This window comes from Hippichthys cyanospilos, chromosome 3, assembly GCF_059441005.1.
Source record: "Hippichthys cyanospilos isolate Australia breed blue-spotted pipefish chromosome 3, RoL_Hcya_1.0, whole genome shotgun sequence".
In the NCBI taxonomy this organism is placed as follows: Eukaryota; Metazoa; Chordata; class Actinopteri; order Syngnathiformes; family Syngnathidae; genus Hippichthys; species Hippichthys cyanospilos.
The window spans coordinates 101,569-117,847 of NC_142371.1; the positions used below are offsets into that span (position 1 = coordinate 101,569).

At 41.0% G+C, this 16,279-nt stretch overlaps 2 protein-coding genes across 3 annotated transcripts; both read right to left on the reverse strand.

Moving 5' to 3' along the window:
* Positions 1-808: 808 nt before the first annotated feature.
* On the reverse strand, positions 809-5,125 carry LOC148425263 (farnesyl pyrophosphate synthase-like). 2 transcript variants are annotated; one of them, XM_088410691.1, is made up of 10 exons: positions 4,984-5,125; positions 4,422-4,574; positions 4,204-4,344; positions 2,996-3,076; positions 2,775-2,897; positions 2,198-2,286; positions 1,895-1,967; positions 1,750-1,827; positions 1,527-1,661; positions 809-1,330 (listed from the first exon to the last, which is right to left on the reverse strand). In XM_088410691.1, the coding sequence occupies exons 1-10, from the start codon at positions 4,984-4,986 to the stop codon at positions 1,130-1,132; spliced, it is 1,077 nt and encodes a 358-aa protein (XP_088266817.1). In that variant the 5' UTR covers positions 4,987-5,125; the 3' UTR covers positions 809-1,129. The 2 variants fall into 2 exon arrangements, with proteins under 2 accessions (XP_088266817.1, XP_088266815.1); XM_088410689.1 differs by lacking the exon at positions 4,984-5,125 and having other exon boundaries at positions 4,422-4,844.
* A 411-nt stretch (positions 5,126-5,536) lies between these two features.
* Positions 5,537-15,919, reverse strand: LOC148425264 (protein ENTREP3-like). The gene is made up of 14 exons (XM_088409573.1): positions 14,914-15,919; positions 14,545-14,601; positions 11,801-11,908; positions 11,554-11,670; positions 11,379-11,486; positions 10,698-10,858; positions 10,474-10,573; positions 10,310-10,382; positions 9,222-9,522; positions 8,652-8,995; positions 8,499-8,540; positions 8,227-8,402; positions 7,841-7,987; positions 5,537-6,933 (listed from the first exon to the last, which is right to left on the reverse strand). The coding sequence occupies exons 1-14, from the start codon at positions 15,145-15,147 to the stop codon at positions 6,688-6,690; spliced, it is 2,214 nt and encodes a 737-aa protein (XP_088265699.1). The 5' UTR covers positions 15,148-15,919; the 3' UTR covers positions 5,537-6,687.
* Positions 15,920-16,279: the final 360 nt, after the last annotated feature.

Here is a 16,279-nt window from a genome sequence, read left to right on the forward strand (position 1 = left end):
TACCTTCAGGTGACCTATTTGTTATTAATTGTAATAATATAAACGGCCTGGAAGCAATAGCTTCCAGCTAATTGAAAGCCTGACAAAGTTTTACAGTGGTTTAGTGCAGTGGTTCTCAAAATTCAAAAGCAAATTTATTCAATCAGCTTCAATGAAAAGAGATTCAGATTTTGTTTTGGGATATCAAAACGTGAAAACTGAATTCTTTCAGATAACAGCATATCTAATTAAATGCTTTTTAATGCCGTTATAAGAGTACATCATTCTTTTCAAATTAAGAGTAATTGAATTGGAATATGAAGCAACTCTTTGGTAAACTCTTTTGCAAAACGTTTTATCCCTTCATTTGAGGGTTAGCAAAGATTAATAGCAACACAATTTCCCATCGAAAAAAAAACAACCTGATGCTTGATCTAGTTTCTAGAATTGCTGAAAAATATATACTTACAGATACCACTACAATTTTGGTTCAAAAGTTTAATAAATCAGACAAGGATACAACAGCCCTTTAGTTTTAAGTCTTTTTTTTTTCTTCCACCCAAAATTTGTGCTGAATTTGGGGCAGTTAGCTGAAAAAACAAACAAACAAAAAAAGCACATCTTTCTCAATTTTATGTTTGAATCTGGTCCCAGTCCAACATTTAGGACGAGTTTTATGTATGAAAACGAGTGTGAATGTTTTAATGTGCCCTGCGGTGTACCCCACCTCTTGCCTGAGGTCAGCTATGATATGCTCTTGCAAACCCACGATTCAAATAGAAAATAGCGGCTGGAGGTTCTTTTCAGGATGCATTAAAACAGCAGCATGTCGGTGCAAAGACTAGAATCATATATCTGGTCTTTTGTTATTTATTAGAGGCAATAAACAACCAGTCTAGGGCAGCCTCTACTTACAGCAGCAGATATAAAAATATAGAATTAAGAGAGCAAGTCTGCCTGAATGAATAGCTGTCATACAGTATAGCAAAATTCATGCATCTATAAATCACAAATCTCTGTGAAACTCTGCAGCATAAAATGACTGGGGAATGCTGCAATAAATAGATAAGAAGCTGAAGTGTGAATGGAACTAAAGCACTTTCTCCACTTCGGGCAACTCAAGTCTTTCAACATCGTCTCATGTTTCTCTTCACTTGTTCCTCTTGTAAATCTTCTTGGCAAAATTGAGGAAAACGGCGTGAGGAAGGTTCTGAGCGTGACGCGCGATGAGCTTCTGCAAACGCTGGTAGCTCTCGTCTTCATACTTGCGGTAGAGGCTTGGCATCTGCAGGGCATTGTACAGCGCTTTGACCTTTTTCACGCTGGCGTCATCGTGCCGCCCGTAACATGCCTGAGAGGGAGAGCGGATGCAATTTTTTAGCCAGTCGAGGAGGCCCAAAAAGGTCATCTTAGCTACCTTTTCATTTATTTATTTAGTTCAGCTGTAGAGAGAGCCGTGCTTCTTTTGGGTTAACACATTTATGGTTTTTCTCATTTCCACAAACACACAATAGAAAACAATGGAAAATTCATGCATTGGAACCCACCTCTAGCTCTGTTTTCTGTTCAGGGCTTAGGAGCTCCATCGCCGTGACGACCAGCCAACTGCACTTGTTATCCTGGATATCCGTGCCGATCTTTCCCGTCACACCAGGGTCTCCGTAACAATCTAGGTAGTCGTCCTACATGTGGAGCACATAACAGTTTGTTTCAGTTTAAAAAAAAAAATAAAATAAAAAAAGGAATAACAATAATACCATAAAGCCTCACCTGGATTTGAAAAAATTCTCCCATCTCCAGGAGGATGAGTTTGGCATTTTTATGCTCCTCGTCGTCCGTGATTCCAGCCTATGAGGATGTGATAAAAATGGTTCAGGAAAAGTTTGGGCATTTATTTAACTGCAGAGTTACTTACCATGTACATTGCTGCTGCCACTGGGAGGTAGAAGGAGTAGAAGGCAGTCTTATACTTCACAATAGCTTTGTACCTGAAAGAGGAAAATACTTTCAAAACATTGAACGATAGTAGTGTTTCCCAACCTTTATCAAAGACAAATTTTACACCATTTGTAAACACTGAAATAATGAACTTGTCTCAATTTACTCGTGAATTCAGTGTGAACTCTGTACCCCAAAAAACAAATGATCAGAATTATCAGGAATAGCATTTGGGAATCACTGCTTTCGTACTGTAATTTCCGTCATGTCTTCTACTTGCCTCTCCATGGTGAATCTGTTGAGATCAATGTGACCAGGGGGCGCGGTCATGAGGTCTAGAGCTTGACCCAGTTCTGTTTGGAAGGAGGTCTGCAACAAAAAAAATGTCGTGAAATCCTATTGTGCAACCTTTACATCTATTCATTTTCTATACTCTTTGTCCAAAGTAGGATCGTGGGTGAACTGGAGCTATTGACTTTGGGCAAGAGCCAGGGTACATCCTGGATTGGTCATGAGCTGGGGTTTTAATACATTTTAATAGTACGAGTATAATATAGAATATAGAATTACAGTTTTTTAGGAGTAGGTATTATTAAAATTATGCCTATACTCATAATGTTGGAAAAAAAAAAACTATTCTCAAAGCATTGTGATATATTTTGTCATATGAATTAATTCTCATAACATTTAAAAACACTAGCCAATTTAGACTCTTGAAAATGACACGTATATTTTGAAATGTGGGAAGAAGCCTGAACACAGGACCTTTTCACTAAGAGACAGATGTGCTGACCACAAGTCCATCATGCCAGTCCTGCATCCTTTCCAATATATTCAAATACAAAATCTAGAAATACCTCAGTGAATAGCTCGAGTAGGTGGACATAGTAGGGCTGGTTCCTGCAGTGTCTGCGGAGCAGCCTGTAAATGGAGCCTTCCAACAGGAAGGCATCATTGATGGCATCCAAACCAATGCCCTCCTTAAAAAAAAAAAAAACAAAAAAAAGATTTTTTTTTTTTTTTTAATTGAGGAACATCTCCACAAAAACAAATCGTTTCCAAATGGATCATGCCTCACCTTCTTGTACCAGCAGGGCTGTCCTCTGCGAGTCACAGATGCATCCATGATATCATCAGCAACAAGGAAGAAGGCTTGAAGCTACAAACAACACCCGCAGAGCCAAAAAGTGTTAAGGCAGTGTGACACATCAGGTGTGAAACTGATACTCTGAGTACTCAGCCACATCTTAATCAGCTTAGATGGACAAAGAAGATCAAATCGGTGAAGTTACGAGGTCGGTTCATTTTAAAACCCATGGGTAGATTTTTTTTTTTCATTTCAATTACATCAACAGACAAGATTTACATAAGCTTGATAGTAAGAACTGACAACAACATGTCAACAACTTTGTGCTTTTGTTAGACAAAATGTTTGCTATCTCTTTTTATTAAGCCCCTATACTCCTGAGGGGCAAATGTTTGTGAGCATCATCGAAGGTATCGGTTGTTGCATTCTCATCAGTGTTCGTTCAAATGGAGGACCAAAAAGGGACTTCATTCTCGCATCACTATTTGTAACATAGCAGTTAGGAGGAAAGGCCCTCGTACAGCCCCTTACCAATCGTGCAAGAGTAAATACACGCCGACCTTATCTAAGGAGAATTTCATGTTTTTTACTTTCATTTTCAATCCGGGTTGGGGAGAAGGGATTGTCCACCGAATCTGTCAAACAAAGAGCATCATTTGCTTTATTAGTTATAATGGTTTTCTGTAGAAAATATCAAAGTGGAGAAAATGTGTGTTTGGAGAGTTGGACAATGAATGATGAAGTACAGAATTTACCCTGAACAGTTATTATGAAAGGGAGCGATTTGATAGAAGAAACTGTTATTACTGTGTGTAGTTGCTTTACATGTCTTTTGCTTTGTTGGCTCTCCAGTTCATTTTGATGTCATTAAAACGCCTGTTTTTGGCTTTACTTCACTCTGCCTCCAACTGCCATTACAGATTGCTACAACGTTCATGCATTGTTATCATTTCATCAAGGCCGGTTGGCTCGATGTCATGAAGGGGGCGCAGCCGCCAGTGTGTGAAAGTTCAGTCAACGAGAAATTTCACTTCTTGATTAGAAAAGTTAGTAAACAAAAAAACTCGTTTCATTAGAAACAATGTGCTAAATGTAATTTACATGAGTATATTACACTGAAAAGTTTTAAAATACCAATATTTGGGCCCTTTATATCGCAAGTCGAGGCTCCAATAACGTATATTGAGGACACGACTTACCAATTCAATACACCATCCGACCACCAGAGCCCGCTGCACGTCGTCCTGCGTAAGCTTGGTCGGTGGGACAAGCTCGCGCAAGGAGCCAATCACAGAGAGGCCACGGTTCCTTTTGCCACCTGGAGTATTGTAGTGCAAAACCTGGCAAACAAACACGACATTAGTTAACGCTCATTAGACGTACCGAGTCGTTGGTGACATTACAGCCACCGAGTCACCTTTTTAAGCCGGTTCTGGGCGTCGAGTAGTACGGGGTCCGTTAAATCCTGCTCTGTCAGCTCCCGCACCAGCTCCTCGAACTGGGCTTCGAACAGCCCAGGGTCCGAGAGCAGAGCCTTTTTGCTTTGCGACCCATTGCAGGTGCTGTCTCCCTGGACAGACGACAGCAGAGACGCTCGGTGTTGTACTTGAAGCGACGTCGCGTTCGGCTGCACGATTCGAACCATTTTCGGGACTTTCATAGGCAAACGCAAGAGGTGCCTCATCCCAAACTAACATCCGAATGCCTGTCCTTTCCAGTGAGAAATATAATCATTCGACATTCATTCCTTGGATTCGACCAAGCGGTGCATGAAATTAGTTAGCTTTTAGCAAACAGAGCAAGGATAAACACACATTGCTATTTTTAGCTAGCAGCTTCCCTTGTCATAACATGTAGCGTTGGCTGACGTTAGCTGGCATCGTTTACCTTTAAACTGCCTGTCAGCAACGCGAGTAGTATTTAAAGTTAATACTCACAAAAACCATATTTGTATTCATCACATTTGCCCTTTATCTTACCATATTTCTTTTGTGCTCGTCTTCCAAACTGAATGATAGAACAGTGCAAAGTTGCGTCCCGTTGGATTTTTCGATTTATAATCAAACTGAGGACCGTGAACGTATCTTGAAATCAGGATGTGGAGATTGTAGTTCCGATGACAATAACGCCTCTTTTATTTGGAAGCCGCAAAACTAAATCTCCCATCATTCCTTGCGCCGGTGGTTGCGGGCGGGGATTACGAAGGCTCGAGTTTACTCTCTGCCTTCTTATTGGTCATCTGTATCGAACCAGGATGGGCTTTCACACAGACTGGTCAATCGAATTTCAGAAGAGGAGGGGCTTAAAGTGGAGTGGGATGACTGCGAACCAATGAACGAGAATTTTTTTTAACTTGAAGGAAAATTGAAGTAAAAAGCGTTAAGCATTAAAACAAGAAAATACTAGTGTTAATTTTGTCACCCCCAAATGTGAAGATTTGAATGTATTTTTAAAATTCTATGCCTGGTAATGTTTAAAAAAAATCAACACATTCACAACTCAAGTTTACAAAATGGACTCAATGAATAGGTGTCATATTTACATACAATTTATTCAGGGTTTAAGGCTGTATCCTCCAAAGCCTGCCATACACATAAACATTTCTTCAAATAAATAATGCAAGACATAATGCAATAATAATGCAAGACAGGAGGAGGTAGAAACACATCTCGGTGGAGAGTGCCTGCATGTGTGTATACAGTACATGTACATTTTCAAAATTCCTTTCTTTTGTGTGTAGACAAAATGCACTTTTGCTGATGTTATCCTCTTCAATTCAGTACATTTTGCAGAAAAAAAAATCAGCCTGATCCCCTTAGTGTGAGCCCTATACGGTAGCGTCTTTACAAATATATACATTTATTGCAAGAGACTTGTTTCATCAGTCACAGTGCAATGAACACATCGTTATCTTACAGGACCCAACTGCGAAAGCCACAATCAGATGTACTTGGTGCACAAGGAAATATTGCATACCAAACTAGTGTGCTGCATATGCATATTTGGTTTGCAACACTTTATCACACACATATCTGTCATTTAACACTTTGTGTATGTTGCGTGTGGACAAGGGGAAAATAACTAAACATCAACCCATGCAAATGAAGACATGATATACTCTTGTCTCATGTTTGTGGGGGGGTACCGAAACATGCATGAACACCTCACCATGCTTCCAAGGGGCCAGCCATAGAGAATACAAGACATGCATTCGTATTTATGTATGCCGGCAAATGCATTGGTGGCGGGTAGAATTGGAAAAAGAAGAAAAATGTGAACAGGTTTGCTTAGCTTATATCACACTCAGCTAAATAAGCATGGTCAAGTCTCTTTTCGTTTTCTTTATACATGGAAGACAACATATTTTTTTTAATCACCAGTCAACCTGCCAACCCCTTACGTTGGACAACAATGAACAAAAGGGCTTTTAGTATGTTGTAATCCATTATGTTGAATGCTTGAGGGCCTGTCAGTCTCCAGGATTTTTCCACTGGGAAGGCTGCAGTCGAACGGAAAGAGGGTCTCGGCTAACACTGTTTAGATAAAGCCGGACGAGCGTCTTGTCTGGTATTCATAGTGATGGACAGCACCTTCTGAATAAGGCCATAAGACTTTGAAGTAGATGGGTCTTCAAATATCTTCACAACTCAAGATTTGATGATCTCCAATCCCTCTGTTTGTCTTCACAGGACAGACTCTGAGTAGAGCGCTCCTGATGAGCCATGCTGCAGGTGAGGAGACACTAACCGCCGTACGGATACGGAAGACGAGGAGTTTAGATCCCCGCAGCTGCGCAGGTGGATGCCCTCCGGGGCACGGCCGCGATGGCTGCGGTTATGACGGCTGTCGCTGTGTGAGTGATGGTGAGTGCGCTGGTGGGATTGGTGGTTGGGTTGTCCTCGACTGGTGCTCCAAGGGGCTCGCCAAACCTGGATGAGATTTTTTTTTTTTCCCCCCAGTGCAAACAACAAAAAACAAGAAAACAATTCTGATTACCATAATATCACATTTTCCACAAATAGTGGTAGAGGTTTGACATATTTCAGTCATTTTTGGAATAGTATTGAACAAAATTACCATTCACTTTTTAAACCACTTGTCCTCATTTGGAATCATGCAATTTAGACAGTTAGACTGATTTTTGCTTTGGCAGCAAAAACTCTTCATACGAATGCAATAGATGGTGAGCTGGAACTCTCAGGTGAACTTTATTGTCAAATTAAACAAAAGTTCGCTTTATGGCTAACCAAAAATAGAAAACAATCAGGAAAATGTGTATGTGTATTGGACACTGTAAATTGTCTTCAGGTGTGATTGGGTGTGTAAATGGTTGATTGTCCCTGTGTGCCCTGCAATTGGCTGCCAACCAATTTATGGTGTCCCCCACCTACTGTCTGGATAGGCAGCTATAGAAAATGGAGGGATGTAATTGAGAGAATTTATGTAACAATGTCATAAAGCAATACTTGTTGACAGAAAATATAACATTACTCACAGGAATATGTTCATTATTCTTTGTGAAAAATTACTTCTTTTTTTTTATAGAATCTTACCAACTCAGTAACAGTAGTTATGGGACTTTCTCTTTATTTGTGTTGTATGAATGTATGTATGTATTCTATGCAGTCCCTAAAACCGATCATATAGACTTATTAAATACCAGCCACCATGCTGCACAACATAACTAGTGTACCCCTATCACCATCAATGCCAAGTGAAACTGGAATTTAAGACATTGTAACCCAATTAGGACAAATTGTCCTGTTCATTAAAAAAAAAAAAAAAAAAACACCACTGTTTGCGGGAAAAAGGTGAGCTGTAATAGATTTGACATACTTGTTCCAAAGACAGATGGTTGGTGGCGGTGGCCTCAGCTCCTCCTCTCCTTTTAGGGACCTGCGCAGCACTCCCAGCATGCTCGGAGGAGGGCGCCAGGTTGCGTTTGGAGCGCTGCAGGAGGCGGGCTACCAGAACTCGAGTCACCTTGCGGAAGACAGGTTGCAAGATCAGTATGAAAACGTATATATGAAAAGATTAAATTAGGACACAGTGACCCTTTTCTCCAACCATTTTTTTTAACCAGTAGTTTTATGACGATGACAGTTTGTCTCTAAAACAGTTCTACTCTCAACATCTCCAATGGGTATTCTAATATTTATGTAATGCCCAAAGGTACATTGTATTTGCAAGTAACGCTATTTAAGAACTTTTTTCAGACAAACCTTGAGGTCACCAAGTGAGCGGTGATATTCTCTGGGTAAACGCAGGGGAGACACCGGGGGGGCTTTGGAGGGAACTTGCACCCCGGGATCTGTGGATTTCATGCTGTCTTTTCTTGGTAGAGCATTAGCTGGTGGTAAAGAGGGACGGGGGAGCAGCAAGGCCTCATTGGACGGACCTTAGAATGAAAGATGTTTTTACAGTCTTTATTGTAAAACCACCAAAATACAACAATTTTAAACATTTCATCAATGTAGAGATAAGCCGATCTTACCTATGTCTGGAGAAGCTTTGCTGCACCCAAAGCTCAAGTCAACTGGAGGAGAAAGGGCAAAAAAAAAAAATACTGGTATATATCACCTTCCAAGGAACCCAAGGACACTTAATCGCAATTCTGAGTGCATTAGGAGTACCATGCCTTAGTTACCTGCACCTGTAGTGGAGCTGAGACCCGGCTCACTATGAGACCTTACAATGCGCAGAAGGCCTTCATGGTCATTTCTTCCACAGTTTGCGTTATTCTTTCCGGCCCGTCGTCGCAGGTAAAGAGGCTGGCGCTGTAACGGTGGTCCACCGCTCTGACCCATACCCTGCTCGCTGGTGATGGGAGCAGAGGGATCATGGCCACCTGCTTGGCGTAAAGGAGTGGAGGGGCGAACTTGGATGTCTGGAATGGGGGATATTTGTTGTGATGTGGTGGTGGGCCCCACGATGTCCCCCAGCTGAGAACAGCTTCGAGCTAGCATTGCCTGGCGTCGTAACATTGGAGACCTGGAGGAGGACGATAGTCAATAATACTGCAGGGTCTACCTTCAGAAAACTTGCTAAGCTTGGTAGTCAGGGACGGACTGGGAAAATACTCGTTGACTACTATTTACTCTTCCTTGAGGCAGGAAATGTCTGTCAGGCCACAAGCTTATGATATGCCGGGGGAAACTCCATTGTACAGTATGTAATAAAAGCGCTTTATTTAACATACACTGATTGGGCCGCCTACCTATACGTGGTGGTTGCAGTGCTGGGTGAAGAACACGAATTGGACCTCTCTCCTCTGAGAAAACGTCTGGCTCTGGGTCCTCCTGCCAGAGGACTCTCAGGAGTCTGCGATCGTGGACCGCGGAGACTGAGACGCTCCGCTCCAACATCCGGGCCGTCGCTTATCTCACTAACTGTCCTGCTGGCCCTGCCGCCTTGATTCCTTATCCCCACCTCCAAAAGACAGGAATCCTCGGATGGAGATGAATCATCTGGGATGTCCACGATCTCTGACATGAGCAGAGATCCACTGTCCATGGAGACTAAATATAAGAAATAAGTGAGGCACTTTGTGGAACCTTGTTTAAAATAAAATGAAATAAAAAAAACAATGGAAAAAAAACAAATTTACTTGAGTTCAAACTCATTTTAAAACATACATTTATTCCTTCTGCAGAGAAATCAACTGGCAGTAAAATTGCTGCTATCTTTGCCAGGTCTTGCTGTTTTATTTAAACTGCTAGGAAAACATGAGTGTGAGTCTTTACACCACTAAGGTGTAGCAGTAAAAGAACTGGATCAATAGCTGTGTAAGTACCGGTAATGGTTATCGTGGCAGAGACTCATTTAGCTACCAACGTCGATATATCTGTTCCGTTTAGGAACATCAAAATGCCACCGGAACAAGTTAATTCCCTTGATCAACTGCGACAAAAATCAGCAGTCAATAAATCGAGCAATTGGTGTTTTCTTAAACGTATGATGTAAGAATATGTCTCCGATCTAAATTTTCGCTCAACTTCCCGTAGCAGGGGACAATTTCCCTTGTTTAGACTGCAAACTATAAAAATATTATTGATTCAGTCTCTACTGAATCAATAATTCTTTTATGGGGCAGCAAATATGATATGAAATAAGAAAAGAGCAGAGGCCCCAAATTTGAACCCTGTGGAACACCAAATGACAGTAGGGCAAAGTGAAACATGAATAACCCAGATTAGGCAATCACTAGCACCCACCTGGTGATACGACCCAACAAAATATATTATTCTTAGCGATCAATTCATTGATTGAGTAGTTCATGTCACATGTAATAAATAATCCGCTCACCTTCTCCACTAAATGCCGTAGATGTTGCTCGCTCTCCAGACAGCTCAGCTCCATGTTGGTCAAACATTGTGGCCTTGACCGACACAACATTTCACCAGAAGCATCACTCCAGTGCCAATTAAATTTTTTTAATGAAAAACATATTTGTCGGCAATCATGCTCACCTGGCTGGAAGCTCTTTGTCCCATCACGGCCTCGTAGGGGGGAGGACAATCAGTAGGGTATAGCGGAATGGGGCTCTCCATGGAGCCATTGTAGGTAATACTATGCATGAAACATATTAAGAAGAAATATAAATAAACAACAACAAACAGTTGTTAAATACCTATCTTTTTGAAAGCATCAGTCAAAGGTATTCTAATAAAGTGTCAGTTGTTGCTATTCGTACCTCTGCGCATCTGTCTCCGAGCTGCAGGTGTACTCAGGAGGATAATAAGGAGGAGGGGGAATGGGCGGAACAAACTCTTCAAAGTCCATGATGTTGGTCAGGAACGCATCCTGAGGCGTGGTGCATTCTGGGTTGACGGAACGAGAACGGTGGGGCGCCAGCTGGGTCGGGGTAAAGCGTACACTTTTTTTCAAAATACAGTACAATGTATGATGCAGAATTCATACTCTGACCAGGTTTTTGAGGAAGTTTGCATTTTTGTTTGTTAGAGGCTTTTTTGTTTGTTTTTTATTTTTGTTTTTGGCTTGAAATGACACAATGTAGTGAAAAATGTTGAATAAAAACTTTTTTTGCTCTGTGTAATGTATACAGTTTCTTCCACTCCGTCTGCACCATAATATGCTCAGAAATGAAGTCTATTTATTTATTAGTTGTTCATTATTACTGCCCATGTTGCTCTATTACTGTTTATTTGTTTTTGTTTTATTGCCTACTTTATTATTTGCTCGATTATGGAATGTAGTCTGCTCGGGGGATCACAAACTATCTTCCGCAGCATCTGTTTTGAGACCTAATACTATACATATATACTATACATATACTATACATATACTACAATATGTAGTTGTTTCTTTAAGGAATATTTGTTTTGAAAAAGTCTAACTTTGCATGGGAACTCACCAGGTGCACGAGGTCCAGGGAGAAAATATGGATGCTGCAGGTGACCGTGGACAGAGTGCAGATGATGGTGGAAAGAATACTCAGACCACACGCACTAAACAACAAGTCCTGCAGAACATAGGTTTTAGCCCAAATGTGTAAAACGACCATTACCGGGAAGAAGCAGCGTCCCTACCTTCAATTGATGTCTAACTGAGTGGCAGTCAGAATTCAAGTTGAGGACAAGGGTTCCATCTTCTTTGCTGGAGCAGGATTCCGTAGGCGCACAACACACACAACGGCCAAACTCCACCTTCACACCGAGAATGAGTGTAAAGTCAGGCACTGCAGAACTATCTGAAGTTAAAATCTATTCCTGGAATATTCCATCGCACATCTGTTTCGAAGGACATTTTAGCATGAGGCTTGTGCTGTGTTAGTACCTGGCAGGTGAGCATGGACTTGACCATCTGCGCGTTCTGACAGGAGAGCATGGAGCCGGCCAGACTTAGGATCACACACACTGCAGACAGCAGCATGAAAAGCGAAACCTGTGGAGGGACGCAGGGTCAGAGACTTTCATTCTTTCACGTTCATTAACAGAGCTTTGGAGCTCAAGGAATGCATCATAAGGATAGTTTATACAATACTATGTTCTATGTCAGTGGTTCTCAACTTTTTTTTTAGTGGTGTACCTCCTGTGGAATATGTTTTCAACCAAGTACCCCTTAACTAGTGTAAAGCATTTTTGGGTTAAAAAAAAATAATCTGTGGCTGTTTTATTAAACTTTAGAACATTTCTAAAGTTCAGATCACTCCATCCGAAGATCATGAAAGAGACCTGTTATCAAAAAGATATTACTTCATTATTTATAAATATTTGCCCACAAAAAATAATCAACAAAAGTGTCAGACCTGTTCCGAAAAAGAAATTATTCTAAATGAATATTTGTCAACAGAGAAATACTAAACATAAAGTGCCCTCTTTTGTGATTACATTAGATATTTGTTCACAAAAAATCATTAATTTAATTATTGATAAATATTTTGCCACAATAGTGCCAGACCTGTTCTCAAATAAATAAATAAATAAATAAATAAATACATACATAAATAAATAAATATTTATCACAGGTAATGTTCAGTTTAAAGTTTTCTCTTTTGGGATCATATTAGAGATCTGTTCACAAAAATAAAACATTAACTTGACAGGTAACGAGAGGTGGCACGTGACAAATTGGGTCGAGCCATTCTAGTACAGGGGAGAATCTGTGTTTTCATTTGATTTTTGCATGTTTGTTTATTTATTTTATTCAAAATCTTGAGTACCCCCTGGAGTTCCTTCAAGTATCCCCAGGGGTACCTGAACCCCCATTTGAGAACCACTGCTGTATGTGACTCTATTGGTCTAAACATGGCATTCTGTATAAATAATATTGCATTTGTAGAATACGATTTAAGCGGCAAAATCCACCATTATCTATCTCTAGGGGCGGGCATTTGCCACAACTGAAAATGCCATCACTGTTTCCTCATAGCTCAGGTAACAACCAATCACGGCTCACCTGTTTTGGGAGTTTGATCACGTGATATTTACGTGCTGAGCAGTGATTGGTTGTTTGCCCCGAGAAAACATCTTAAATCACTGAAGATCTTTTATTGAGCTAAAATTTTAGTGTAAATGAAATTTTTTACAAAGATACCTTTTAAGGGGCCAATCAAGGTACACTGCGGTCCTACACAAAGTATTCTTGATAATTCACAGCTGTTATGGATGCAAATATAGTACGTAGTTTATTGCAGTCAAATTTTCTGGAGGTATAGCATGTCCCAATAATTAAATGTAATATTTTTGACCATATTGGGAATCAAGTCTTGCATTATGATTTTTTATGTAGCTAATGTGCCTGTTTATTATCACAAAGCATCACTAATAATATGTTGCACCAAACTGAATCTATTGTTAAATTTTCATCTATTTAACAAAGAACAAAGGCACAAATGTTCTTCCAGGACTCAGACAAACACATTTCCAGCCTGGAGTAACTTTGCAAATATGTAAGCCATATTTTACAGGAATATATCAATAATTCACAACTACAAGAGGATCCATCTGCGAGGGGTTGCCAGATCGATTAATAATACAAGACCCCTCGTGTGGTCTGTCACGTTCAATTGCTGTTTATGGTGCGTATTTAAAAAAAAAAAAAAACGCAGTTGCATGACATCTTTTGGAAAGACTAAGTGCCTTGTTGGTTATTTATCCTTCATGTCAAACCACAACCCCTCTGTCTCTTCCAGCTAACGGTATATTTTTGCTAATGTAATCATATGACCATCCATTTTCTATACTATTACTCATTAGGGGCTGTCTCAAGCCTAACTGACTTTTGAGCAAGAGGCAGCAAATAAAATACACATGCATGTTTTTGGAATGTTGGAGGAAACTTTAGCAAGTACGTGGGAAAACTTGCAATATGATGGAGCTGTGAATCAAATCCTATAACTGTGAAAAATCTTGTGCTTTAATCGTGGTATTATGTTTTTTTTAATCAGTCATGATGGTAGTAATTCTAAATGAACAAATGAAGAGTTGCTAATTGTCCTGCTTGCTAACAACACTACACTAAGTAGGCATATACCTTAAATTGGATTTTTTTTTGTTATGTTTGCTCAAGACTATTTTTATTGCATTTTATTATGATTAATATCAAGATTGGTTGAATTTCAGACCGTTTTAAGTGGTTACAATATAATGGAACCAAACAGAAACCCCTTCGCTAGCGTTAGCACTCTTGATTAAGTAAACAGCCACCATGAATGTTTCATCCAAAGTTATTGTTCATTTTTTTGGCATTTCTAATTCCACATAGCATCAAATTCATCTTGCTGGTTGGAAAAAAGATGGAAAAACTGTTCTGTTGGTAGCTCTTGTACTTCCTTTGTCCCTGGTAGCATCACCAGCCATTGTATTTTTTCTGTTTTAAAGTAATATTTGTATTTACATGTACAGTAATAAAAATTTCTGTCATCAAACTTTGTTTTATTTTTCTTCTCAGAACTGTCAAATAGTATTTTGCATCTCTCTTCAATGCCTGTGAAACGGTGATTAGCCTTAAACTTGAGAGGTTTCAGATTTGAAATCCTGGTTCGGGTCACAGTGTTAGGAAAAAGAAAATGGACATACCACCAGCGTTAAAGGTCTCCTCCATGAGATAATGCCAACTATGCCAGATGCCACCACCTACAAACAAGGACACAAATCAACAAGGCATTCCTTAGAGTGGGTCAAAGTTGTCTGCACATCCCCACACCCACTTCAAACAGGCAGATTCTTGTGATCGAAAATTGAAGTCCAAAAACAATAGTTTCAAACGTTTTTCACCACCAATGTGACTTTTGATCTTTAGATAAATTGAGACAATCATTTGATATCAAATGTACACACACCTTTATAACTGGGGACGTGACTGCGTTTGGAATTAACACGCCATGTTCAACTTTGAAGGTTTCAGTCAACTGTATAGCATGATACTGTAAATTAGTCTGTACTTACAAAAAATCCAGCCCAGAAGGGACAGGACTGCCTCACACGAGCAGACGAGGTGAAGGCCATGCTGGTGAAGGAAAAGGCCAGGACCATGGCGCCCAGGCTCAAGTGACAGAGACCCAGGTAAAGGAGCAACCTGGCTCCCCCGGGTCCTCGGCCCGAAATGCCACGGCGGCTGTCCGACCAACCCCGTGACCCCGAGGCGGACGCCACGCTGCTGGAGTCTGATGGCGACGGCATGTTGGAGATTTGATAGGAGGAGGTTGGACTCTATGTGCAGTTCTTTAGGCAAAGTTCAAAAGAGGCTGAACATTCTGAGCCTGGTCAGCAGAAAGTTGAGAATGGAGCACACAAACAGCCAGCTCATTTGACTGTTTCAGCCATGTCCGTATAAGTCAATACACCTCACAGCACCTCCTCCTGCAACAAGACTCCTCTGTGTGGCTCATATTGACGCTTTTACTCGCTTTTATTTTTGTTGCTTCTTCTCCTACCACTTCCACTTTCTTGCCAGTGGCATTGCGGCAAGCAGCAGCAGCAGTCACTGCGTTGTCAAACATCCCAAAATAAAAAAGCTGGAAAGACGCGCATCTCTCTCAGATTGTGGGCCGCTCGGCTGCGTGTATGTGTGTTGTGCTCCTCCCGGGCGGAGCATCATCCGACCTTCTGTTTGGCCCACAGAACAAAATGACGATCTCTCACCTAGTCAACACGTATCACCTTCCGTCGATTTAGAAAATGCATCAGAAGGGACGATCCACCTATCGGGAATCGAACAGTGACAAGTCCGCCTGGCCGTCTCTTTTCCTCCCCGCAGTCACGCGGGCATCACGTCCACTCGCGTGTTAAGCGCGTTTGCTCACTGCTTCCTCTTCTGTTCGCATATTTAACATCACGGTACACTTCAAAATCACCACCCTAAGTCCGTGTTTTGAAACGCCACTGCGTGTTTTCGTCCGTGGATCCGCCTCCGGGATGGAGAGGCATCGTGCTAGATGCAAACCTGCCCCAGCGCGTGATGACAAGGCACGTAAAGCGTGCGTGAGATGCGGCAGAGGAGAGGAGGTGGTTGCTGATGCTGGGAAGGGAGGGCGGGAGGAAGGAGGGAAGGAAGCAAAGAAGGAAGGTAGGAAAGAAGGACGGACCCCGCCGTTACCTGGCAACAAGATGCAGCGTGTGCTAAACAAAACGAACGTACTCGTACAAACTTGTCTTCACTCTTTCATCGCAAAATTTTATCCATCCATCATCCATGATCTACCACTTTATCTGCTTTATTTCATCGCAACATTTTAAGGACAAAAATGCACATCTTCATATTTGCCTTTAAAGAGGAAGTCAAGCCAAAATGTTCTTTACAACATTTTCTATG